This window comes from Thamnophis sirtalis, unplaced genomic scaffold (genome assembly GCF_051295495.1).
Source record: "Thamnophis sirtalis isolate CommonGarterSnake01/CBP01778 unplaced genomic scaffold, rThaSir2_p1.2 scaffold_7, whole genome shotgun sequence".
Classification (NCBI taxonomy): domain Eukaryota; kingdom Metazoa; phylum Chordata; class Lepidosauria; order Squamata; family Natricidae; genus Thamnophis; species Thamnophis sirtalis.
Window position 1 is genome coordinate 87,493,446 of NW_028261387.1, and position 27,862 is coordinate 87,521,307.

Genomic DNA, 27,862 nt, shown 5'->3' on the forward strand with positions numbered 1-27,862 from the left:
TTTACCTTTAAACAATAATCAGTAAAGAACCTATCTGAGGAATTATTTCTGCTGTCAATCTTCGTAGACTAGCATAAAGGCCCCTTTGAAAATGCCCCCTGGTTGAATGAAGAGGTCTTCTCCTAGATGGTCCCCAAAACGTTCAGGGAGGAACATTAACCCCCATTCTCTCCGTGTTTAGGAAATTGGCAAGGGTGTGATTTTACAATACCGACTGCATCATAACGTTCTAGATTGTGCTTCAATTATTGAGTGTTTACAGAATTGGGGGGGGGTTATAAATTTAATATTAAACACCACTGCTGTGTTTTTTCTGAGACATCATGGCCATGTATAACTACAGATGGAACTTATTAGGGAGAAAGAGAATCTGCTCTGCACTTAGTCTCTTGCCATCTGCTTCACAGATGTTAATTGATGGAAGACAAAATTCTCTTTGCTGCAGTCTCTGCAGCTAAATAGCCTATTTAAGAGGGGTTGTGATGTAGTTGGCTACATAGAGTCCAGGTGAATTGCCACTTTTGTCAATCTTAGGTTCCATTTAACTCAATGCAGCCTACTCTTCAAGGTCAGTGATACATACATACATACACATACATACACACACACACACACACACACACACACACACACCATCCTACTCTGGTGGATTATTGGACTTCAGTTCTTAGAATTTCAAACCCAATACACCCAGAGAAAACTAGATACAACTACAATAAACAGTGCTATAAAAAGTTGAAAAACATGTTTCATGATTGTTCAAAAATAGTCCACCAAACTAGTATGAGCCGCGGTGGCGCAGTGGTTAGAATGCAGTTTGAATCTCACCAGGCTCAAGGTTGACTCAGCCTTCCATCCTTCCGAGGTGGGTAAAATGAGAACCCAAATTGTTGGGGGCAATAGGCTGACTCTGTCAACTGCTTAGAGAGGGCTGTAAAAGCTCTGTAAAGCAGCATATAAGTCTAAGTGCTATTGCTAAATGCTAGTATCTTCATCCCACCAGCAAAAGGATTTGAGCAGAAAAATCAGGTGGTCACTGTCATTTTGAACAAAAAGTGTTTCTTGGCTAGTGGTAAAACTCATATTCACTGAATTTTGCAGGGAGAAAACTATTTTGTCCCTCTACTGCAATTAGTAAAATAGCATTGATTTTTTTCTGCAACAAACTAAGATAGTGACCTTGTTTGCACCTAATCCTAAACCCTGGTTGAAGATGTTGCTTACTTAAATCCCACCAATTTCATTGTACAAACTACCATTCTAAAAGATATTAAAAGATCCAATCCACTTTCTGCATCTACATAGCACGTGGTAAAGCTACTAGCCCAGTTCAAAAATTTTCTCTTCAAAGCAAATCTTAAAGCTGAATTGATTTGTCAGATCAAATAAGATGATGCCATATTGATTGACAAACATTTACATGTGCCTCTAAAGACTTCTTTTTCCATGTAGAATTGATAATCTTCACTTAAACTGGATCTTAGATGATTTGCAACTCCATAAAAGCTTAGCTATCAAATATGGAGACACCCATAACTTCCCCATAGCATGTAGCTTTTTGACCTGAGATTTGTGATAAAGTATATTGTGATCCTGCAAGCTTCATTTAAGAGTTGTGAATATAGAGGGAGAAAGTATACCATGAAATCATGTTTACTAAACACACTTTAAAGTTAGCATGCTAGATAAGTACAGCCAATGTGCCTGGCTGATTATTATGCGTCCACAAAAGATGTTCTTACAAATTAGCATTTAAAGTGCCCCAAGATTTTTTCCCTGCGAAATATTAACATAACTACCCTTTAGAAATTGGACATTACAGATGTATTTCCAACTAAACTTTCATTCTTCTAGGTGGAAATGTTATATATTTGTACCTGATTAGACAATCCCACCTGTTTCCAACACGTGGTCACAGAATATTCTTATTCCAACAGAAGAGTTTATATTATCTGAGGATCAATGCAAAACAGCTTCCAAATCCATTGATCAGTTTACAAATCATTATCAAATAACATTAAGTAGTGGTACACGCTCTTTGAAGAAAGAAAAGGAAATATGGTTTTTGGTTGGGAACCAGTCTGATGTAGTGGTAAAGATGCTGCCTTAGAACTCTGTAAGTTCTAGACCTCTTGGTGACTTTGGGCCAATTATTCTTTCTCAACTCACCTGAGCAGGTTGTTGCTGTGTGGAAAATAAGAGTAGCAAGGAGTATTAGCTATGCTTGTTACCTTGAGTTTTATATTAAAAAAAAATACCTTCTCACCCAGATGGGCCTGTGTCTTCTGCAATCCTGGGTCCTCTTCCAGGGGGTGGGGTGGGAATTTGAGGGTTCTGTGCCATATCTTAGCTCTTCCTTAACTAAACTCTTCTTAACAGAGAGCTCCAGTGTTGTTCCTGGAATCTGTTGCAGACACTCACTCACAGCCCCAAGTGCTCCTACTGTTACTTGGATCATTTGGGCCTTGACTTTCCACATCCTCTCCATTTCCTCCTTCAGGACCATTTCTTCCAGCAGCCCTGGTACTTTTCCATCTTCTCATATACCTTCCTGATGTTGCTGTCACTTGGCACCATTATATCTTATCATCACCAATGTCATATATACTGTATATAATCCATCTATCATGTCTTCTGGTCCTTGTGTACAGATGTAATACAGGTCTTTTTTTGTAGTATGTGTATGTATACACACATTCTATAATCTATGTATGTATGTGTGTGTGTATACACACATACATGCATACATACATACACACGGACACATATCTCTCTCGCACCTTATGCACATACTATCTATATCTATCTATCTATCTATCTATCTATCTATCTATCTATCTATCTATCTATCTATCTATCTATCTATCTAACATATATCTACATATACACATATTCTCCCTCTACACACACACACACAGAGGAAGGATATACATACAAACACTAAACACACTCATTCTTCCAAAACTCTACTTTTTCAACTCCCAGGAGATATACTTCATTTCTTACCTACCTTAAATGCTAATTATAACTGACTCTTAATATAAAGATGTTGATTGGGTAAATGAGCTTGTTTAACTAAGTTACATTAAATAAACCACATTTGGCTGAATTAGCTCAGGATAAAAAGCCATAACAATAACCAACAACTCCTGGATGCTGAAAGAAGCTGCGTTGTGTTTAGTTTATCTTGTAAATTATACCATCCAATAGTACACCTACCTAGACTACTACTACTTCTACTACTACTACTACTATTATTAATCATAATTATTTATTATTATTATTACTATTATTATTCTAGCAGAATCTGACAAGCTCCTTTTACCCGAACGCCTAATGCAGGGCACTTGAGCATTTTGAGCTTCGCTGGGTTGTGCATACCTGACCCGCGTTCCTGCTTCATTCAGGCAAACCCAGGAATTAACGGTTAACCGGGGGGAAAAACGCCCCATTTTTTTTCCTTTGAACCCCAGGAAAGGCCCATTGGGCTAAAGCCAGTTGCTAGAGATAAATGACCCAGGCCACCCACGATCTCCTAACTAAGCACGCGCATAGCTTTGCCATTCGCTGCCCAGGCTAAATTTGTGTCCTTGCGTTTTGCACTTTTTTGTTTTTAGGGGTGGGAGGAAAAAACGAAAACAAAACTGGGTTAGGGGAGATTCAGTAGTTCAAGCAACCAGGTTCCGGCTGCGCTCCAAACATCGACGGCTAAACATCCTTCTTTCCCTCCATCCCCCCCCCCCTCCGCCACATTTCCCTCCCACGTTGCAACGGCAGCAGCTGGGCCGTCACGTGACTTGCTCCGGTTTCTCCTCCCCCCCACCTCCCAAACAAGCCCGCCTACCTACTTCTCCCCGCCCCTTTTTCCTCCCGCTCCGCTCGCCAGGCTCCCGGCGCGCGCAGAGAGCCCGCGGCGCCTGCGTGGTCCCGCCCTCCTCCTCCCCGCCTCCCCCGCCTCCGCCTCTTGGTCCCTCCCGCCTGCTCTTCTTTCTCCCCTCCCTCCCCTCCGCCGCTGTCCTCGCTTCGTTCCTTTCTCTCTGGCTCCCCGCCGGCTCTTCCATTTTACAGCCCCCCCTCCCTCCCCCACCTTAAATCTGCCCGCGGCCTATAAAAGGAGCGGCCGGCAGGGAGTTTTTTCCCTCAGTCCGCTGCGGAGGCGCGAGCGGTGGGTTTCTCTGTGCCTGTCTCCCTCCCGGCAGGGGCGCGCGTGCCGCCGAGACAGCCCGTCAGCAGCGGGGAGGTGCGACGGAGAGGGAGGAGACGACGACATCGCCGAAGACGACGCCTTGCTCCGCGGGGGCCTTCTCCGGGTCGCCTTCTTGCGGCGCTCCTTCCCTCATACCTTCCCACAGCCGCTCCTCAAAAGGTCTCAGCTTGTCAGGCCCGGCCGCCGGGCTGCGTCGGAGCCGCCTTCGAGGCCTTCCCACCCCACCCCACCCCCACTTCAGCCTGCTGGGCCGACGGCCACCCACCCCCCCTCAACGCCGACGCCATGAGCTCCGGCACGCCGTATATCGGGAGCAAGATAAGCCTCATCTCCAAAGCGCAGATCCGCTACGAGGGCATCCTCTACACCATCGACACCGACAACTCCACCGTCGCCCTCGCCAAGGGTAGGGCCGGAGCGGGGAAAGTGTGCGAGGGGGGGGGCGCCTGAGGGGAAATAAAGCCCGACGAATCGGGGACGCATCTGCCTCAGCCTCTTGCCTTCCCCACAACCCTAAAGTGGTGGTGCGGGGGGGGGGGCGCTCCCTGCGTCCGGTTGCTCCCGAGGGGCTTGGATGGGAGGTGGGGGAGCCGATGGCGCAGGGCGACGGGATTTGGCTTCGCTTCCCTCGCGCGGCTCTTCTCTCCCCCCCCCCTTTTGCCTCGGGGGGGGGGGAGGGACACGCGAGCGCGGCTGGTGGTGGTTGTTGTTGTTGGGGCTCCGAGGCGTGAGGGCCGCAGCTGGGTTGTGGGGGGGGGGGGAGGAAAGGAGGAGAGCGTGGAGCCGCCAGCAGGCTCTGGGCTCCCCGGTCCGCATCCCTTTAAAGGGGCACGCGCGCCGCAGAGCTGCAAAGGGGGGGAGGATGAGGCGCAGTTTGCAAAGGAGGGGAAGCCCCTGGTGAGGGGTGGGGGGGGAGGACGGGAGCAGGGGCTAATGATGGGGAAGGGGAAGCTGAGAGGAGGGGGAATCCTTCCCCCGGGGCTCTTTTTTTTTTTTTTTTTTTTTTGGCCTTCCACAGCTGGACGGAGAGAAATAAAGGAGACATTACACGTTGGTGCTGGAAAAGGAGATGGTAGTTTGAATGCCTGGGTGGGTGAAGCGGGGGCTGGTCTGGCCCAAATAGCAACTTGTTTATTTAGTCTGTCACTCCTGTACAATATAACAGGAATAAGAAGAAACATGAATAAGAACACAGGAAATAGATACAAATAAATGGGGACCGTAGGACAGGGACCGTGGTGTGCTTAAGCACGCCCCTTATAGACGTTTTAGGAATGGAGTGAGGTCAACAGACTAAGGTTAAAGTTATGGGAGTTTGGGGAAGAAACCACAGAGTCAGAGGTACTGCATTTCAGGCGTTGACCACTGTTGCTGGAGACGTATTTTCTGCAATGGAGTTTGGTGCGGTTTACCTTGAGTTTGTATCTATTGTGTGCTGGTGTTTCCTTCTAAGGCTGATTTGTGTGTGTGTGTGTGAGAGAGAGACAGACAGACAGACACTGACTGACTGATTATGGGAAACTCCCATCACCACCACCTTGCTACTGCTTCTTGAGCTTGGTTTCAGAAGTTTCCCATGGTCAGGAAAGAGGTTGAGAGAGATGCCGCAGTTCCTTGTGGGGCTCCCCCCCCTTCTTTTACCCTACTCTGGGTTCTGAGGAGTGGGGGATGAATTGCTGCAATCTGCTGAACTTCCAGTGATTCCCTGGCCTCTTTGTGGCCAACGGATTTTTGGGTGGGATCTGTGAAGAGAAGTGTAGTAAAAGCTGCTGGTGACTTCCAAGGGCCGGTCATGTTTTTTTAGCCTTTGGGTAATATATGGATCTGGTTCTGAATGGTTTAGATTTTGGTCTGTAATACAAGTATTATTTATTTATTTATTTATTAAATAGATTTATAGGCCGCCCAATCCCGGAGGACTCCGGGTGGCTTACAAAGCAAAAAGAAAAGTAATTAATAAAAAAAAATAAAGGAAAACAATTTAAAACATCACCCATATACCCAATCGGATTGTGGCTGAACCTCAGCAGTGTGGTCAACAGCCCCAGTATAAGAAGGTGTGTTGCTTCATTTGGCTGTAATTTTGTGAACAATGGGCAAGCAAGTTGTGTGAGTAATTCTTTAACTGCTATTTCCAAGCCTCATAGTATATTGGATCCTCACATTGTTTGAGTTCAGTAAAAGCAATTGTAGTGTTTGAAACATTTCCATTCTATGTGTCTGCGTAGAAGGTTTCTATTTCCACAAGAAAAAAGTATGGATGTTCCACACTAAATGGCTATAATGCTGTTTATGTTGGGCAGTTTCAATGTTGGGCAGTTTCAGAATTGTCCCCAGAAAGCATATGTGGCAAAATACTCACACTCTTATGTGGACTGGTTGTTTATAAAGACAAAATATAATATAACTGATACTGCTTGTTTTACGCCACTGAGAAATTAAGGTATAAAATGCTTTAGGGAAAGATGTATTTTGTAAGATTACACTGGAGGGTGGGCGGGAAGTCACTCAGCATTCAAGTCATGTGGAAATTTATTGCACAGTAGTATTTTTCTAAAGAATCATTCTGTATATGAAATTTTGGGATTAAATAGAAATAATTTCCCCCATCCTCTTTAAAAAAAGAGCACTCAGAAAGAGTAAAAATGTCATTAACTGAAATCAAGGAGTCGAGTTGTGGTTTGTGCAAGAGTTTCACCCTGCTAAAATGTTTTAATGTATTTTAGGAATATATTATATAAAATGCATTTTATTTTGGAAAACAAGGCTACCAGCCCCTGTTCCATTGTTAATAGCATAACTGCACTCTCCCCAAAGTAGTAATTGGCCATTTATCTATTTGCTCTGTTTATGGAACTCATGAAGTTAGCTAAAGAGCAATGAATATTCTGTTTTATACAGCTCTCTCCCCTCCCACTTGAGAGAAAATCAAGATAACTGTGAAAAAGCTTTGAACAATGATGTAATAAATCTATAAATTAAAATTCAGTTTTTCCATATTATTATTGCCCAGTGAAATATGCAAAGCTAGAGTTGAAATGACACTTTTCCTGTGTACCGCTTGAAGAGTCCAAGCGACAGATTAAATCAGTCTGGTTGGCCTGGGACCAGAGGAATCTTTTTCCTTGGCCACCCCTCCTGGTGTTACTGGGCGCCAGAATTTTTTCTCAGTCTGCCCGTTCAGGACTTATATTTGTGAGCTCCAGCGTAATTTATTTAGGCTTGGACTCTCCTTCTAGTATTTCCTTTCTTTTTCCTTAATTTGTTTTTCCTATAATTAACAGTTCATTTGTCTCCCCTTTTTGCTTCATGTCGTTTGATTTCTCCTATAGACTCGGAGGTAGGCGTGGTGGTGGGTGGTCCGCTTGCCGCTCCACCTTTGGACGGCAGCGGAGAGTTGCCGCTTTTGCTTTAAAGCGCGGGAGGAGCAGTGAGGCTTCTGGTGGCTGCTGGCGTTTCCCTTTTTAGTTGGAATTTGTTTTGGGTTTTTTTGCGATTTTCTTGCCCTTTGGAGGGTGTAGCCTGCCACAGAGGGGTGCGCGGCCACTCTAAATCATGCAGCCGCCATCTTCACCTCCTCCCTCACACTGGAGCGGCGGCCAATTGGTAGGGCCTGAATTCACGCCTTTTCTCCCATTAGTGTTCCCACTCAGCCACGCTTCTGCAGATAGCCGCAGGGTGGCTGGCCTTGATCAGGTCTCCGGCTGGGTCACTTCCACCCACAGCGTTTCCCCAAGTGGCGCTGGCATCTTGGCCACCCTAGTGATCATACACCGGCACAGGGAGGATTTTTGTGTAAATTTTTTGCCTTCTATCCACTGATTCTCCCTGATCTATCTGCCTGGTCTTGCAGCCTCAGCTGCTTTTCCACCTTCTCACCTACCGTCGAGTGGCTGGATTCCTTGGACTCATTGCAGAGCCCCAGTTTTACTCCTCTGGATTTTTTTCCACAAACTGTTCCTGCTTCCACAATTTCTGCGTGTCTTCTGATCCAGCACCAGCCACCAGAGTGTCGTTCATCTTTGTGCCATCAGGCCATGGAGCATCCTGGCCCATCTGACTCCCCTGACAGTAGACCAGGTCCCTCTCAAGCCCCTAGCAAGGGAATTTCTGCAGGCACAGGCAAGGGGGTAAGGAAGGGCAGGGTGGCCAGTCAGGATAGCCATCCCTGTAAGGCACCTTCTGCAGCGGTGACTAGGGATGCAGAGAGGCGGCAGCGGGCCCTCGACAAACAATTCAAGAAGGCCCAACGCCAAGTTGTGAGGGCGTGCCCTTGGCCTAACCCTCCTGTTGGGGCAGTCATTCCACCACTTCCAAGGGGGGATCATCTGTCCATAATTGATGAGGAAGTGGACTCCAGGACCTCTCCCCGGATAGGTCTCTGGCTGAACTGGGCTCTCCTGCTTTTTTGTGTGTTCTTCAGTCAAGGCCCGCCCCCGAGGACCCTAACCCCCGGGGGCTCGATCCCATGCTTGCCCAGGATGTTCTTCCTCCTTCCAGGGACCCCATTGCTTCGGACTCTGCCATAGCTCAGGAACCTGAGTTATCTGCTCACATGCGGGTGGTGGTCGCCCGTGCCATCTCTCAGGGAATTGCCTAGGGGATGCAGAGACGTGACCAAGCGCCCATCGCTCCCAGCTCCTCTCAGCCCAGGCAGGAAGCTCCCTCCACCCCCAGGCGGGTCCGTCACCCATCTCTGGAGTCCTTGACGCTAAGTGAGTCTTCCATTTTGGAGGACCCGGAGCAGGAGGAGCAGGAGCTCTCGGAGGATGAGGACCTTCCTCCGGATTCTCCTGCCTTATCAGGGCTCTTTAAGCCTAGCCTATTTAAGTCCATCTTGCACAAGGCTAAGAACACCACCCAAGTGGGTACCAAACCTAAGACAATGCAGGGATCCACGGATTCCGCTCCAGTTAACCCCAATGCTAGCATGTTTTAACATTCAGGCACCTCAGCAAGATTTCTTTATGGATGTCATTCAACGGCAATGGGCCCAGCCTGGCTCCCTGTCCGCGTCCAGTGGCAGGGACAAGAAGCTGTACTCAGTTGACCCCCGCGCTGGAAAACATCCTGGTCCTACCATCTGTAGACCCCCCTATAGTGGCTCTCACTTCTAATTCAGTCCTTCCAGCTGACTTGTTGGAAGGCCTCAAGGCAGAGGACACAAAAGCGTAGAAGGCCTGCCACAAGACTCATCAGGCAGCGGCCTGGGCCATTAAGGCTTTGTCATCCGTGTCCTTCTTTAACAGAGCTTCTATCATTTGGCTGCGTGAGCTTCAGGCTAAACTACCGGCAGGAGACACTCGTCTTCACCAGGACATAACAAAAATTATTGCAGCATCCCATCATAAATCTTCTCCCTATTTCAAGAGGCAGTCCTTTCGTTCCAGTGAGTCCGCAGGATCCTCTTCCGCTCCCTCAAACAGATCACTCGGGAGATAGGTCCCAGGACAGGCAGTTCTTTCGGGACAGGGGTAGACAGCAGTTCAACTACCGCAGGTCCAACCGCGGTGGGGCCTCCAACAGCCCTTCCACAAGTCCAAGTGACCATCAACGCTCCCCTCCCATTGGGGGCCGACTCCAGCTGTTCGCTCCCCAATGGGCACTGACCACAGAGGATGCCTGGGTCCTCCAGACTGTCAGGGAGGGGCTTTCCTTAGAGTTTCTCTCCCAACCCCCTCAGAACTTCATCTGCTGTCCGACCCCTTCTTGCCCTCTCGAGAGGGAACTCATGACCCAGGAAATTCATCATCTCCTGGAGATCAATGTTGTGGAACAAGTTCCCCCCAACCAGGAAGGGAGGGGATTTTATTCCATTCTCTTCCTGGTGCCCAAGAACTCAGGGTTGGAGAGCCATATTGGATCTCAAGAACCTTAACCATCGCATACAGGAGGTTCAAGATGCAATCCCTGCAGACTATCTGGAGTCCTTCCGGATTGGGCGGCATATAAATTTTATTAATAAAAATAAATAAAAAAAATATCCTAGCGGGGATTCGCCAGGGGGACCTCCTCACGTCCATCAACTTGAAGGAGGCTTATCTACACATTCTCATTCAGCCACAACACTGAAGGTTCCTGTGGTTTTTCTATGCCGGCTGACACTGCCAGTACAAGGCCCTTCCATTCGGCCTGTCGTCGGCACCCAGAACCTTCACAAAAGTTCTGTCATTGGTTGCAGCGCAACTCAGACGCAGGCCCATAAGGCTTCAATGTTACCTGGATGACATTCTCATCCAATCAGGCTTACGGAACATCCACATTACAATGAGGTCCCTCAGGAATCACGGGTTCTCCCTGAACCTGGAAAACAGTCATCTCATCCCAACTACCCGACTCATCCATCTGGGGGCGGTGATAGACACCTCAGCTTGCAGGGTGTTCCTTTCCCAGGACAGGATAGACAGTTTAGTTTCCCTGACTCGCAAACTTCTGGGGTTGAGGCAGGTCTCCGTGCTACTCCTATCACAACTGTTGGGGAAGATGATCTGCATCTTGGTCGTTCCCTGGGCACGACTTCACTCCAGAGAGTTGCAGTGGCTTCTCCTGACCCATCAAAGAGCCAACAGGAACAACTCATCCATGAAGATGCGGATTCCCCTGACCATGAAGAGGTCTCTCAAGTGGTGGCAATCGACGGCTCTACTGAAGGGACACCTGTTCAAGGAGTTCACGAGAGTAGTCATCACGACAGATGCCAGCCTTGCCGGTTGGGGGGTGTACATGGGACATCACGTAACTCAAGGCAAGTGGTCTCCAGCCGAAGCAGCCTGCAACATCAACTTCTTAGTGCTGTGAGTGGCCAAACTCACCCTGCAACATTTTCACCGGGACATTCTTCATCAACACGTCCTCCTGATGATGGACAATGTGGCCACCAAGGCCCATATAAATCGCTAGGGCGGCACCAGGTCCAGGAAGCTCATGGTGGAGGCCCTGGGCAGGTGGGCGGAGTGTCACATTGCATCCATTCGCTCCCACATCTCGGGAGTGGAGAACATGCAAGCGGACTGGTTGAGCAGGACCACCATAGACAGTGCAGAGTGGCGTCTGGATCCAGCCCTGTTCAACCAATTGTCTCACAGATTCGGCACCCCAGTGATCGACCTGTTCACCACCCGAGCGAACACACAACTCCAGTGCTTCTTCTCCCGCTACCACTCGCCAGGGGTGATGGGGACGGATGCCCTTCGATGCAGATGGCCTCAGGGTCTTCTGTATGCCTTCCCACCGCTTCCGCTTCTACACAGGTAATGTGCAAGATCATCGCAGAAAGGGCGGCGGTCCTGCTCGTAGTTCCCCATTGGCCTTGCAGGTCATGGTATGCCGACCTTGTCAGCCTGTCGGTGTCATCCCTATGGGGAATTCCTCGAGACCAGGTCTCCCTCAGCCGGGGGCCATAGTACACCCGGACTCCCAGTGGCTCCAGATGGCTGTCTGGCACTTGAGGGGGATCTCCTGAGGAGCGAAGACCTGTCGGAGGAGTTGTGCGTACCATCCAGACGATCATCAACGGCCAGGATATATGATTCCATTTGGTCCACTTTCGCCAAGTGGTATGACAACTACCATCTCGATCCAGTCACTGCGCCTGTTTCCCATGTACTGGACTTTCTACAAGGGGGCCTAGACAAAGGTCTCGTCCCCAATACACTTCGTCGTCAGGTGGTGGCCCTATCCACCATCTGGTCCGGCGACCCGGACCAGCCCCTCAGCAAGATCTCGAAGTTTCGCTGTTTCCTTAAGGCCACCTCCAACTTACGTCCTCCGGTGGTTCACCCCTATCCCACCTGGCAGCTATCGGTGGTCTTACAGACTCTTACCTCTCTGCCCTTTGAGCCTCTACGTATGACATCTCTTTGTCACCTCACCTTAAAGACTGTCTTTCTTGTTGCAATAACATCTGCGAGACGCATCTCAGAACTGGCAGATTTATTGGTCTGGGAGGATCTATGTGTCGTCCACCTGGACAGGGTCGTATTGCGTCTGGACCCTGCTTTCATCCCAAAGATCAACACCTGGTTCCACAGAACACAGGAAGTAATCCTGCCTAACTTCTGCCTGCGCCCCAACCACCCGAGGGAACATGGTTGGCACAAGTTGGACGTCAGACAGGCCTTGCGGATATACATCAGACGTTCTGCGGACTTCTGCAGGTCAGAGGCCCTCTTTGTTTCATTCCAGCCTGGTTCCTTGGGTAAGAAGGTGACATCTACCACGGTCGGTAGGTGGTAAGAGCATGCATTGCAGCTGCATACGAACACCAGTCCAGGGCGGTACCCTGGCACGTTACCACCCACTCCACTATTAGAGCTGCCACCACCGCAGCCTGGGCCACCCAGGCTACCATTGAAGACATCTGCAGAGCAGCTACTTGGTCCTCACCATTGCCCTTTGTCAGGAACTATAAATTAGACATGTATGCCGAGGCCGAGGCATCTTTTGGCAGGCGGGTTTTACAGGCGGTTGTTTCCACGACTGAATCCCGAGACTGTTCTTCTGCCCGTCCTAGTGACATAATGGGTATGTCCTGTCGCTTGGACTCTCCAAGCGGTGCACAGGAAAATAACCATTGGCTTACCTGAAGGGTCCTTTTCTGTGCACCGCGGGAGAGTTCAACCCCCCCCCCCCTAGTTTCTCAGTCCAGGGATTGTGACCATTGTGTCAACTTGGACTTTCTTTACCTGATTCATCATGCTTCCAGCCTTCACCGTTCCAGACCATCTCAAAATTCTGGCGCCAAGTAACACCAGGAGGCGTGGCCAAGGAAAAAGATTCCTCAGTCCCAGGGCAACCAGACTGATTTAATCCGTCGCTTGGACTCTCCTACGGTGCACAGAAAAGGACCCTTCAAGTAAGCCAATGGTCATTCTCTAAGATTGCAGTACAAAGGCACAATATAGCACTGAGGTCCCAGGCAAGTAGAGGCAGGAGATCCAGCACTTTGTAGTGTTGACTTTCCATTTTGATTCAGTTTTTATGGCTTAGAATAAGAAGGTGACTTAAAATTTAAACTCTGCTCCTGAGTATATTTAGTAAAGTTTTGTGGAGAATATATGCAAACTCAAGTACAAATTAATGCATACTGTGTACATGTGAGCAGAGTGAGTAGTCGTTGAAAACACTGGATCAACTTGTTCTGTTTTTGATGTGCTGATACATGTCATTTTGGAAAAAAATGGGAATTGCTTTGTTGTTAATAGTGTGGATTGCTAGAACTATAATGCTAAGTTTGCTACAATGTTTTTTAGCTCTAAAGTCTATGTGAAAAGTCAGTCAGAACCTTTGAGAGTATTCTTTAGTTAAGATCCTCCAGAGAATGGGTGTCTTCTTTCCTGTCCTTTGATTGTTTTCAAATCAGTTTTAAACTTTACTGAGTAGCATTCATCGTGGCAAAGGTATGGATTATTTGCTTGATCAATGTTGAGACTGTTTTGAGTAACATGTGTCTTTCCTCAACTTTATTCTCTGTCCCCAATTTGCTGCTCTGTCTCCTTTTGGCAGTTGAGTTTCTTAGTGCCATATTCTGGAAGAAAATTATATGATGCCTAAGGAACAGTGCTCCATTTCTCCTTTTGATTGGTTAAGACAAAAGCTGTTTTGGAAAAGTTCAGATTATACCCAAAATAGATTTTCTTTTAACTCTGAGTGTTTGATTTTTAGCAGCTCTGGCTTTAACAATTAGTTAGAGGGTGTAAATTGGAAGAGAGGTGGAGAAGCGTTTTGAACTGTGATGTACAGGGTGGAAATATTTATAGCATTCTAGAATGTTTGTTGTTTTGCCACTGGAAAAAAATAACCAGAGTTGGGAAGCCTTACAGTTGGTAGCTTTGCTGTTTGGGTGGAGTTACCTAGAGTTGGGAAGTTGTGAAGCATTTTTGTGTAGTAATACTGGTTTTCTTTTGTTCCGGTGAGGAAAGGCTGAGGTGACTTGACTTGGTTCAGAAGAAACCATAAAGTCATTCCTGCATCATTTATGTTAGAGGGGGGAAAAATTAAAATGGAAAAGGGGGCTTTGAAAAAGTATATATAAGAAATTAAGAACTAAAACCACTGTAGCCTCCAATAAAGGAAGCGTTTTCAGATATTGCATTAAAATAAGACCACATAAGCAATAAAATCCTGTTCAAGGTGTATGGCCTTTGTGGTAAAAATAAATGGATGATGAATGAATAGTAAGTATAAAAAGTTGAAGGAGATTGGAGGGGGGGAGGAAAGCAACACAACAGACAGATTTAAAATGCACTTTTAAAACATTTCCAAAATAAAGGGAGAGAAATGCAGGATGATTGCAGGAAAGGCAGAAACAGACTTAGAGACTACAAGGACTAAGTTGAAGAAAGCATAGCCTGAATGCTTAAGAGCAGCAAGGATTTTGAATTAGCTTTTTCTTCAGGGATTGGAGCAAGGATTGTCTTTGGAGATGCTGTGTTGCCAGAACATTGTTTCTTAATGTAATACAGGATGGCAACATAATACTCATTTCTTCTATTTTCCTCACAACAACAATCCTGTGAGGGGGTTGGGCTGAGAGAGTGACTAGCCCAAAGCCCAACTGGTTTTCATGCGAAGGCGGGACTAGAACTCATAGTCTCCTGGTTTCTAAACCAGCACCTTAACTACTACACCAAAATGCAGCCTAGCTTAGCTAAATGGTTGCTCTAGTCATGGACAGGGTAATAGAACATAATGCTAATAATATTACGTAACGGGGAGAAAGTTTAGAAACTTTTAGCTGGTTACCTAATCAACCACAAGCTATTGCAGAAGAAACGAGTCCCCTAAATCAGCGGTGCGCAAAGTTTCACAGTTTTGTGGAAGACAAATTTTCCATGGACTGGGAGGAGGGAATGGGTTTGCATGCAACCTAAATCCTGTACATGCACAGAGGAAGCTTCATTTGCTCACCTGCTGCTTGTGCAGGGTTTCATAACAAGTCACGGTCCGGTACCAGTCTGTAACCCTGCCCTAAATTGTGAAAGGCTCTCATAATTTTCTTAGCTCTCAACAGTTGTGGCAAATTTATATAATGGCTGACAGCATTGATTTGACCCAGATTCCTGGAGTTATTAATGTCTGTGAGATGGCACCATTTAAAATACCAAAAGAAAAGAATTGATGAAATTATTGTTTAAATTTTAATCCTTAATTGTAATGCTTATTTTATACAGATTTCCATGCCTAAATTCCAGAAGCCTTGCAGGAAAGAGTTGTTAGCAGTTTTGATTGGCACTTGTGATTTCAGAATAGTGAAATCATTTAGACTATGATTGTGCCCAGAAGCTACCTGTCCATAGAGGTGAATTGAATGGTCACTTGGAGTGCCAAAGCTTTTAAATGAAACATAAATATCTTTGGGACTGGGGGGGACTGATTGCATGTTTGCCTATGTCCAGCAATTGCTGGCAGCTGGTTTACTACCCTGAATTGATTAACAAAGAGGGACTTACCCCATATTCAGATAAATGGCAACTGGATTAAAATAGACAGGAACCATGAAGAAGTCAGCCATCCTTTGAAACCAATGTCGATGGTAACTTATGCCAGAACTCAGCCATCCATATCACAGCAGAATGAATCAGTATTATCAATCCTGTGCCTTTCATTCCTGCAAGAATATAAGCAGGGGTCTTGTCTTTTCAGAAAAGGAATCTGTGTAGATCCAGTGTTTCTCAACCTTGGCAAACTTGTAAGACGTGGATTTCTGGCTGGTAAATTCTGGGAATTGAACTCCACACATCTTAAAGCTGCCAAGGTTGAAAAACCCTGGTATGATCACTGCTGGGCTTTTACATGGAAGGAATTACCAGCCCCTGGAGAGGGCTTAGGTCAGTTTGGAGCAAAGCTCTTTTTAACTGAAATTTTGCTAGGCAAAGCTTTATAAGCATTGTTTCTGTCGGAGGCATTGGCTTCCAGTAATGCAGAAAGCCAAATCCCTTTAGGAAGTGGCTGAAATTTGCTAATTATTCCCAGCTTCCTGTAGATCTTGAAATGGGAAAAAGGCACTTTTTGAACTACAGAGGATGTTTGGGATCCTTAATGCAGTCTAATAAGATTTGAACACTAAATAACTCCAAAATGAATTGTTATAAAAGCAAATTAAAAATGAGGGGGAAAAAATCTGTGCCTTAGAATCTATTCCAGGTAGGGAGGCATTTTGTATACTGTTAAATAAGCTTCTCCAAATGAAGCTGTTGTTGATTCTGTTACAAAATGGTGAAAATAAAAAAAAACCCTAACCAAAGAACGAATGTTTCTTCTGTTTAATTAAGAAAAGTTCTTGAGATTCAAAACACAAATGGAGAAGAAAAGGCAATTAGTCCCCTTCCATTAATCTTTTCTAAAGATTTATAATGTGTGAGAAGCAAAACATAGATATGTAAAGAAGAAAGCAAATCCAGATGGAGGATAACCCTCAACTTATAACCACAGTTGGGACCAGAATTTCTTTAGAAATTGAGCCATTATATCTTCTGCGTGTGCTAGACTGGCACCACTTCAAAGATTCCAGAATCACATCTTTGCTAAACAAGAATTCTGTAGGACTGTAAATCTACCTGTTTTTTGTTTTGAAAATAGAAGTGGATTTGGTGCTGAATGCTGCAGTCCTCTACTGGCCAAATAGTGTTGGTTGAGGTTTATTCGATTTATATGCCACTGGGTGCTACTGGGAGCCTCCATTCCTAATAGGACCTAAGAAATTGATTTGTAACTCTTCCTCCCCAAGGCAAGGAGTGTGCAAAAAATAAATACTGTATAGTAGCTGAAGAATGCTGAAATCTGTTTGCAAATCCTCATTTAACTTTATTTGCTTTAACAATGTACTTTTTGATCCTGAAGGAACTTTAAAAGTAGTACCTGGAGCAGCAGGATTTGTCCATCTAGATGTTGTGTTCTTAAACTAAGTTTGAAATGAATCGTCTATGGAGTCTCAGTCATCCAGGTCAAGGTTGCCCCAAACGTGCTTTTTTCAAGAGGCAAACAGACTTTCTTGTTTTTCTTTGAAGACGTTTTGCTTCTCACCCAAGAAGCTTCTTCAGCTCTTGAAATTAATCATTATTTCTAGAGGAGGGGCTGATTCTGTATTTTCATCAAAGCTAAAAAAAACGTTATGCACTTTTTAATAAAGAATATTGCAATTTAGATCTACAAAAATAAGACAGAGTGACTTTTTGTTTTGGAGCCCTTTGGACCCTGGGACTTTCCATTTGGGTTCTGAATGGTTGTTGCACTGCCTCAGAACCAGTGTGTAACCTGGTGATCCCCTTGGACACACAGCTCCTGAGTGAGGAGCAAGAGGCAGCTTTGGGTTGTGTTGTAGGTTGCACCCCTTCCTAGACCAGGAAGGCTGCTCAGTCAGTCATGTCCTAACGACCTCCCAATTGGAGGTTTATAATACATTCTGTATAGGGCTTCATCTGACACAGAATGTGCACCAAAATCAAAAGTGCTTTTATTATTTGGCACATGCAACATCACTGCTCTGCAAAGCTGCATTGGTTACTGGTGTGCTTCTGGGTGCAATTCAAAATGAGGGTAGTCACCTTTAAAGCCTTTCATGGCTTGAGCTTTAAGAGCTCTGGTGGCGCAGTAATTAGAATGCATAATTGCAGGCTAACTCTGCCAACTGCCAGCAGTTCAATTCTGACCAGCTCGAGGTTGACTCAGTCTTCTATCTTTCCGAGGTCATTAAATGAGGACCCAGATTGTTGGGAGGGTAATATGCTGACTATAGACCACTTAGAGTGGGCTGTAAAGCACTATGAAGCAATTTATAAGTCTTAAGTACTATTGCTATTAGGCTGGATTATTTACAAGACCATCTCTCCCTGTTTTTTTCTTTCTGTCCGATCCTGTCTAGCAGTAGGGGCATCCTGTCCCTTAGGATCCTATCTCCTAAGTAGTATCAGCTGGAACTCAAGACCAGAGTCCTTTTTGCAGTGGTGCCTGCCCTCTGAAATATCATCCCTCCACAGATTACATTGGCTCCAGATTTGCAAGATCTTGGAGGCTTGGTTCTGTGCAGTAGCCTGGGGTTCTGAATGTGCAATGGTGTCCATTTCCTGTTGTGGCACCTGATGTTTTTGTAATTTTCTTTTGGCTGCTATGAATTTTATGTGGACTTTTGTATATGAATGTGTTTTTAGTATCAGCTGCATGTCATGTATTTCAGATGAGCAGCCATATAAATCTTGCGAATGAATGCTACAGACCAATTTATTAAAACAGATTGTCATTTTCAAGCTTCTGCGGAATCCTGAAAAGAAAGTTATTTCTTTTTCAGGATTTCATTAACTTTAATGGTAAATCCTTTAAAACAGGAAAACTACTTTTCAGGGGAAATCATTGGACTGATTTAATGAGTAATGGTGAAATACTACACCACTACTGAGTTGTGCACAGGGCCATTAAAAATTGCCAGTTGGTAATCTTTTGCCTTTTAATATCTAGATCTAACTAGATAAAAATGATGTTTGATTATAAAGTAACCTTAATAGATTTAGAGCATCTTTGAATTCTTTTTAATTACTTTATTTATTGCTCTAATATAAAAAATTATTTCCCAGTCTTCTAGCGTCACTTTGGGAAAGTATCGTAACTTTCCTCTGATAGGATCTGTTGAGGAGATTCTGTTGCTAATGTTTTTCTTGGTCTGTCCTGGATGTGATCAATATGTTTTTACCTGCCTTCAACAAGTAAAGATGGAGTACCTATGATATTAGTCTTCCTAACAGAAGAGGCAATACTATGAGAGCAATAAAGTGGCCTTGACTTAGAATTAAAATTGTTCATTCGATGACTATTTGTAACTTAAGATGAGCTGAGCAAAGAGACTCATGGCCCCTGTCCAAAATTCCAAATGTCGCACTGTCCCTAGTCACATCATTAAAATGAGAGTGTTTGGCAACATGCATGCTCTTGCAACTTTGGGAGTTCGACAACTCCTCTCCATTGTGGGCTGGAAGGCACCAGTCATCTAGGGCAGTAGCCCCCAACTTTTGGGGTGCCAGAGACTGGTTCTGTGGAGAGAGGTTTTTCGGGGGGATGGTTTCATGTGCTGCATGCATCCTGCAGATGGGGCTTTGCTTGTTTGCAAGGCCCTGTTTCTGGCATGCCACGGAGCGGTGCTGGTCCATAGACCGGAGGGTTGGGAAACTCTGATCTAGAGCCATTGGTGTGCAAGTCTATTTCTTCTCCCTTCTAGTCTCAAGAGGCCTGGGCCTTTACCCTGCCCCATCATTTTACTGGCCAACTTCCTATTCCTGGTCAGCCTTGAGAAAGATTTGCCTCTGAGGAAGATTGCCTTTGCTAGCTTTCTATCTGAGCCTCACATCAACTGTGCACATCTGTCAGCAGCACCAGGGACTCAGGCATGATGGGGCAAGGAGAAAACCCACAGCTCTAGGGAGTTGGCGGGGAGGAGTAGGAGGTCCATGTACCAGTGGCTGAGGCCTCTCAAACCGCCAGGCCTTCCAAGACTCCCCACACTGAGGCACTCCTGTGCAGTTGCTTAACAACCACAATGGGGAGAATTGGGGATGTAATCTTGTGAGGCTGTCACATGAATGTCTCAGTTAATGATCACAATGATTTATGTCTAAAATTCTAGGCTTAATTGTCTTTAAGTTGAGAGTTCCTGTGCTCTGATTATACTTAGGAAGGAAATACAAGAAATACTGCTTTAAAAAAAATTGGCTGCATCTGAAGAGTTGTACAGTTGTTAACTGGTACTGAGGCATATTTTGAACATAAAACTAGACCTCTAGTTTTAATTTGGCAGCAACAAATGTGGATGAATGAGGAAGCTTGTCAGTTGTTGTAGTGAAAACAAAGGAATCTCCTGCCATGAGAATGTAGTTCTGCTAATTTGATTCAGTTCAACCTAATACACATGTAATTTTTGTCCTCCCAAAAGCGAATCCTATTATTAGGCTATAATTTTTTTCTGTGTGGAACAACTCCTTGATCTTCCTGTCCAAATGCCATGTTTCTCCTTCTTCTCCCATTGAAAACAACACAAGTCTTTGGATTGAGAATTACTGTCTTAAAACATTCCAGCTTTTTTTTTTTTTTTTTTTTTTGCTTTCTGTTGAATAAACATTTTCCATTTCTCTCAGTATCAAACTTCCTTGCTAATTGCTCCATTCTGCAGGGGTGGATAGGCATGATTTAAAGAAAACTGAGGGATGAATTACTTCAATATTTGGTTTACTTCTTTCTTCAGCCCCAAATTATATGGTTTCATTCCTGCAAGTGAGCAATGTTAGTGAAAAACAAACATTCAAGTATAATTTTGAGTAATCTATTTATTTGAAACATGAGAGAAACTTAATATGTTTAAATTTTTGGACCACTCAAACAAAACGGCATTGCTGCTTGTATTAAAACAGTGTTGTTCTATCCTCATTTAATACATTTATGTAGTATTTTTTAATAAATATTTCCAGCCAGTTCAATTTTTTAAACATGACATTATAAGCAAAATATTTATTGTTCAGGAACAAAAAAATAATGTAAAGCCTTTGGAAAATGAAATGTCTCTGCCTAATCCTGAAAACATATTGGATAGATCCTGCCTTTAGAATGCTTAGTGTAAGACCATAATTGTACATACAGATAGTCCTTGATGTACAATAGTTGATTCAGTGACCATTCGAAGTTACAGTGGCACTGAAAAAAGTGACATGACCATTTTTCACACAACCGTTGTAGCATCCCCATGGTCACGTGATCAAAATCTGGATGCTTGGCAACTGGGTCATATTTATGATGCTTGCAGTGTCCTGGGATCATACGATCACCTCCTGTCACCTTCTGACAAGCAACGACAATGGGGAAGCTAGATACATTTAACAACTGTATTATTAGCTTAACAACTGCAGTGATTCACTTAATAAGTGTAGCAAGAAAGGTCATAAAAGGAGGCAAAATTCACTTAACAAATGTCTCACTTAGCAACAAAGATGGTGGACTCAATTGTGACTGTAAGTCAAAGACTATCTTCAGTCATTTAATGTATACTCTCAAAATACGGCTTAAAAAAAGATCACATTCTATCAGCATAAGTGCTGGCTAAGCTTCTTGGAGAGAACATTAAACAGGACACCCAAGATGTCTTGTCACTCGGCCACAATTTGTCCCACCTCATGGATGGGAGAGGATACAGGGAAGAAAAATAAATTTCTTCCATTACTCTTTGGATTAGGATAACTTCAGAAATTATCAGTTAATATATTTTCCTTCGCAGGAGTTATCTGAGATCCAAAGCAACAATATAGTGTAATGGAAAGGGAGACAAAGAGGCAGTCTTTAATATTGGTCAACAAGTGATAATAACTTGGACCACTCAGTAGCCAGGTCAGTCAGTATAAGTTCTTAAAAAATACTAACTTTTGTGCTGTTGATGTTACCTACTTTGGTAATGAAATGTCTGCAAGAAAACCACCAAGCTCAGAGAGCGCCAAGGACCTCACAGTTCAACCTTGAGCTACAAATACTTTCTTCTATGAATACTAACTCCTATTTTGAGAATTGATAGCACAGCTCAAAGCACATAGCCAAAAAGATAATATGTATATAAAAATGGTGTGAAACAGGTATCGAGTTCAAGTAGTAACATTTAAGTCTTTCTTCATAGTGCGCTCATTTGGAACAGAAGATCGCCCCACAGACCGCCCTGCTCCTCCGAGGGAAGAAGTTTATGAATATATCATCTTCCGAGGGAGTGACATTAAAGATATCACTGTATGTGAGCCTCCAAAAGCACAGCATAATCTGCCCCAAGATCCTGCTATTGTCCAAGTAAGTAATTCCATTTGGAACAGATAAGCGTTTCACCTAGTATTTCTTTGGGAATGTCGAACAGTAAAAACCACCCTTACTAGGCACTAGTAGGCATATATAAATTCAACTGGGCCTGTTGATAAGTTCTAATTCAGTAAGAATGACTCTATTGTTGCTTGTTATGTTTTCTAAGATTAAATTAGTATCATAGCTTTCTGTTAAATATAGTGCTCAAGGACAAGAACAATAGAAGTGTAAGTGAAGTAGGGAATGAAAAACGAACACAAACAGCTTAACCACAGTAGTATATTAATAATCTTATTAAGACCTGTTTATTCGCTCTAGCACGATAGCAGAAATGGAAACAAATTGGAATAACAAGAAACTTCTTGCTATTCCAAAACACTAGAGTGTGATTCGGAAGATTGTAGCAATAGCGCCTAGACTTATATACTACTCCACAGTGCTTTACAGCGGTTTACAGAATCAGCATATTGCCTCCAACAATCTGGGTCCTCATTTTATCGACCTCAGAAGAATGGAAGGCTGATTATCTCACCCATTTCCACCAAGGATGTCCCCAGTTGTGATGGTATGAATGGGGTCCTCTCCCAATGAATTTACAACTCGGACAGAGCCTAATGGGGAAATATTTTCAATAGCTTGACTAGAGCAGGTTAGTGAGTCATTTGTAACATGGAAACTGGGTGTTCCCTATCCTTGGCTAATGTCAGTCTTTGGCCAGAGTTCTGTCTGAACTCATTTGAAAAATAGCCCCTGGTAAAGATTTTACTTGGAAAACCGGATGTACCTAGGGCATATTTCAACACAGCCATTTTCTGCAAATTGGTTTGGTTAGAGGTTAGACCCCCCCCCCTACTCTTATTTAAACAAAAACAGTATTAGCCATTTTAAAAAATCTGAACATTCAGGATTGAGTACAGATGTACAGTATGTTGGAGTTCCCTTGTTTTAGGAGCATATAAATGAAAACAGGAAACAAATAACCTCCTGAGTTTTAAGGTTTTTCAAATGTTTTGTCTACTATTTGACTAAGTTGCTATTCTTTCCAGTACATTAATAATTTCAGATGCTACTTGGTTTACGCTCCATGATAAATTAGCCATAATTAATAAACTGCGATGGCCGTTTAAATCTAAAATATAATGACACTTTATGTACAGTGCTTACTGAGGTCAGCTTAAAACCTACCAAACTGCATTTCCATAAGAATGTTACCCTTAGTTAGTGTTCCTCTTGGATTCTTTTTTTGTGGTTTAATCTGTTGTAATACCTAATCCATTTGATTAATTTATGGTTTAGTGTAATAAACTAGAAAATAGGTAAAGTTGGTGCCAACATTAAGTACGCTTTATGAACGCAGTCAACATGAAGTGTTTCACTTTTAGTTTAACTATTGTTAGCCATGATTTAGGATTTACTCATTTCCAAACATTGATATTGAAATGAGAGTTTAAGGTGAAATCCATCTAATCCTGTTCTAAACATAATGGCAGTACTGATCCTAGACATATTTGGATGAAATGCATTTGTATTCAATTGAGTTTGTTATTTCAAATCTTAAGACTATCTCTCTCCCTCCAACAATGAGAAAATTATTAAATTAATAATTAACAGCATGTGGGCCTTTTCTGATTTGCTGCCTGGCTAGTGTGATGGAGCCACATAGTTTTATACAGAAGTTTGACCGTTATCTCTGAATGCTTTGCCAGTGCACTCCTGTTCAAAAATTAGAACCTAGAACCCAAAAATGAAACACATTGAGGATTGGTGATTTAAGAGATAGTAATAGACACATTAGGAACTAAAATCTTGTAAATCTATCAATGGGCAAAAAGTGTCCCTCTTAAAAAAAAAAACATTATTAGCATTATATAGCACTAGGTGTTGAAGGATATGGTGAGGCAGGAAGATCTATTCTCATGACTGTGATTTGTGAAGACTATAGCAGCTGGCTTTCACCAAGACATTCAGGGTGCCTTCAAATCAGTCTTGACTCCTGGTAGCTGCCTGGATGAGTCCCTGTAGTTTTCTTGGTTTTGGGAAGTAGTTTGCTATTGCTATCTTCCTAAGGTTGAGTGTGAAGGACTGGCGTAGAACCTTCCAGATGACTTCCTATCTTAAGGTAGAACTAGAATTCTCCCAGTTTCTTACCACTACCCCAACTGTGGCTCTCTTTATTAAGATGATAATACATAATTTGGGTTAAGGTTGTCTGATTTTCATCTTCAGCTTCATGTGAAAAATTTGGGCGTATTATACAGCTGAATGAATCTTTCCTCATTTGATTTGTTAAATTGGTGGTTACAAAGATTTTCCTTTTTTCCTCATGATACTGTTCATTTCACAACATCATCAGATTTAAAGTTATCGACCAGATGTTATGCTGCCTGTCCGCATGATATTAAACCATATTTAGCAGCCACACCACTTTAGCTTCTTCAGAAACCATGATTAAATCAACAATGCCTAATATGTGCTAATCTTTGCATTTCTTAAAGCGTGTAAGAAATTTTTGGACTGTCATCCATATTGTTTTCTTCATTTTGCTAATTGTCCCACATTCATTTTTTTCAGTCATCTTTGAGCTCTGCGTCTGCATCTTCTTTTCAACCTCATGTGCCTTATAGTCCTTTCAGAGGGATGTCATCCTACAGTCAGCTTGCCGCCAATTCTTTAATTGGCCAACAATATGCAGCATCTCTTGGCTTAGGTGAGTAACAAAGACCTTTCTGTTGCTGAGATGATCAGTCTCTGGGCTGCGCTACATGTCTGCAGAGAATATTTTTCTGAGGGAGAAGTATATATTGTTGAATAAGGAAAGCCTTTTTAAAAAATAATTTGTATCAAAGTATTGCGGGAAAACATTTCATTATATAACTCTCTAATCGGAAGACATCCCACCTTGGCACCGACTGATAGAGTGAGAATTAGACTTAAAGATAGGTTGAATTTGGACCTTTTCTAAGTTGAAAGCATAGCTTTGCAAAAACCAGTGTTAAACTTTAACTTTACTGGTTTTAAACAAGGTTCTTAAGTGAAGTTTGTTCAACTAACCCACTTTTAGACAGGCTACTCACTAGGTGATATACGTGAGTAAAATGTACAAAGTAATTAATATCAGTTGAATACTTATTAGGATTCCTTCCTCTTTTCAGGGCATCGGAGCAGTTACTCTTTGGGGTTTTTTGTAGAGGTGTATGAGTGTTGGACTCTATTTTCTACACGAACACTATTTTTGGAAACAGGGTAGAATTCTCAGCAATGAGAAAATTAAGGGTTACTCATATATTTGTTCAGAAAAAAATAAATTATTCAGTGTTAAATTACATATTCATTTTTTTCTCCATTTCTTCATTTCTGTCACTTATTAAAGCATTTCTGCATAAAGTTAGCATATGATGTGTAATGTACATCTGATGGGGAGCAACTTAACAGGATCTGTCTTGCTCCCTGGTCAAATTCTTCCAAGTTTCAGAACTTTTAAGAATATGTTAGCTCAGGGGTGTCAAAATCAAGGCCTGTGGGCCACGGGACTGCCCTGGAAATGGCGAAGGACCAGCACATGGTGCCTCTGCCAGCGAAAATGGATTGTGGGAAGGCCATGTGCATGCTCTGTTTTCAGCTGTGACAGCCTCTTGCAGCCCTCTGCCAGCCGTTCATGGCCCTCCCTGGCTCCGTTTTTGCTGGCAGAGGGCTGCAGGACATCGAGCTGGCCACACCCACCCCAAATATGCCCACTTGCCTCCCCCAAGGTCAGACACAACCCTGATGCGGCCCTCAACGAAATCGAATGTGACGTCGCTGTGTTAGCTGCTTAAACCTTCTCTCCTCAGTCATCTGGATGTCAGTACTGCCGTGTGTCTCACTAGTCTCCTCCTCTGCTTTTTCTTCTCCTCCCTTGTCTGTCTTTCTAGAGAAGCTGGTAAGCCCTCCAGCATCAGCAGCTGCTTCCAGTCCTAGCACTTCTTCATCTCCTCAGCCAGTTTCAGAGCCTGACTTGTCATCAGAGCCACATCTGCTGTCTTCTAAGGGTAACAGCAGCTTGAGGATTCCAAGTATTAGAAGAATTGCATGGTGTTTGCAAAAGCTTTGGTTTTTTTTAAACCCCCCTTTCTTCTCCCCAAATAGAGTAACTTATGCAAGAATTACCACAGTAGTTTGTTTCTGAGAGACTTGGTGCCCCTGCTCCAGGTATCAGATGGGTAGATGAACAGGAACCTGCTTCTTAGCCACTCATTTAACATTCTGAGGTGAAAACTTAAGACTGAAGGGATAGGGCAGGGTGGAGCCAGAAAAATTTAAGAGCATAAACACAAGAGAATGAGCTGTTGCAGATTTGGAAGCCTTCCACTTTGCAAAATGTCCTACCTGTGCAAGTAAGAGAGGTGTGGGGGGGATACAAATTAAAGCTGGGAGAAAATTATTCTTATAACATTTAGTATATGGCAAATAATAGGACAACCACAAAGCAATCCATTTTACCTGGGCATGTTTTACGTTTGGTAAAACAGTTTCCCTAGATAAATTCTGGTCTGTTGGATTCTGCATCCTGACTAGTTGATGGTCTGGCAGTTTGCTCTTGCTTGAATTCTGTGGCAAACATGCAAGGCCAGGGTTCAGCAACAGTAGGCAAAAGTTGGGAAGAATATGGAGCAGTTTCGTATTTTGAACGTTTCTATAGTAAAATTTTCTTCAGGGCATTGCGCTTCTTGTTTTCCTCAAGTGATTGTATTATTTCTTCAATGCTTTCTGAATGCATTTTTGTGCATTTTCTTGAATAGCCTTGAGCGTAGTTAACTCTTGGTGGGGGTGGCATTTCCTTCACACTTCTTTTTGAATTTCGGATTATCTAAAGCAGAGATGGAGGAATAACTATTTGAAGTTGCAAATCTCCTCATATCTGAGGATTTGCGGGAAGCTGTGTGAGTGGCTTTTAAGGAGTAATAGAAGTATTCTGAATCTCTTGGATATTCAGAAAGGGTAATGCTATTTTGTCAGCTTGCCATCTTAGAAGTTAATTTGCAGCTCTAGAATTTTTTTTCAACTTCAGGGCCACTTAAAAAATACTTCAAGAGGTTTTGACATAACAAGCATTGCATAAATATATATTTTACTGTTTCAAGCAGTAATGAAATATGTGTGCCTGTAAGCATATGCCTACACAAATAGGAATTCATGGTTCAGATCTAATTTTCAATTATTTAGTTACAAAGTGGTCGGACTTTATCTTACTGTGGAAATGTGTATCTCTGTATGATTGCCTATTGTGTGAGTTAGTTTCAAATACAATTCCGGTGTGGTGTTTTTTTTAAAAGATATATGGGACCCAGACAAGGTTTATGGATGATTCTATTTTTTATATAATATGTTTTCTCGTATTTTATGTTTCAATCAGCATCACAGTAATGGAATATTTGATGGGAAAGAGGAGACGAACCTAATCATAGATCAAAAGGAAAGAGTTATATATTCAGTTAACTGAATTCTGCAGTTGAAGAACTACAGGAACTCGTGTATCTGCATGCTTTATTTTTCTTCCAAAACAGAAGCTTCATGTGTCCTTAGCAGGACCTTTGACTTTGCCCTGCTTCTATTTCCTTCACAACTGCTTCATGCTGTTCTCAGTGTTAAATAGCCAGAAAACATAAAGTTTAATATTTTTCAAGGGGACTTGTCAGCTCCTTGAGATAGACGAGGTCAAGAAACAATCTCTGAACTATTGTAGCTGCTTTTCTAAGTCTTTACTGGTTCATTCCTCCCCCTCAAAGGCTTTTCATACCTTCCTGAGGTCAGCTGAGGCACATAGGCTGAAAGATTGTCTCTTTCCTCATGGAGGCTTTGTTGAGT

The 27,862-nt window shown here is 43.4% G+C and overlaps 1 protein-coding gene across 3 annotated transcripts in view; it reads left to right on the plus strand.

Moving 5' to 3' along the window:
- The first annotated feature begins 4,081 nt into the window (after positions 1–4,081).
- The window catches only part of LSM14B (LSM family member 14B), a 30,155-nt gene continuing 6,374 nt past the window's right edge, over positions 4,082–27,862 (plus strand). The window contains exons 1-4 of one of the 3 annotated variants that reach the window (XM_087720543.1): positions 4,082–4,613; positions 21,846–22,009; positions 24,590–24,725; positions 25,930–26,046. In XM_087720543.1, the coding sequence (XP_087576669.1) occupies positions 4,493–4,613; positions 21,846–22,009; positions 24,590–24,725; positions 25,930–26,046 (538 nt within the window). In that variant the 5' untranslated portion in view covers positions 4,082–4,492. The remainder of the gene's footprint in view (positions 4,614–21,845; positions 22,010–24,589; positions 24,726–25,929; positions 26,047–27,862) is intronic. The other 2 variants (XM_087720542.1, XM_087720544.1) reach the window with 2 other exon arrangements.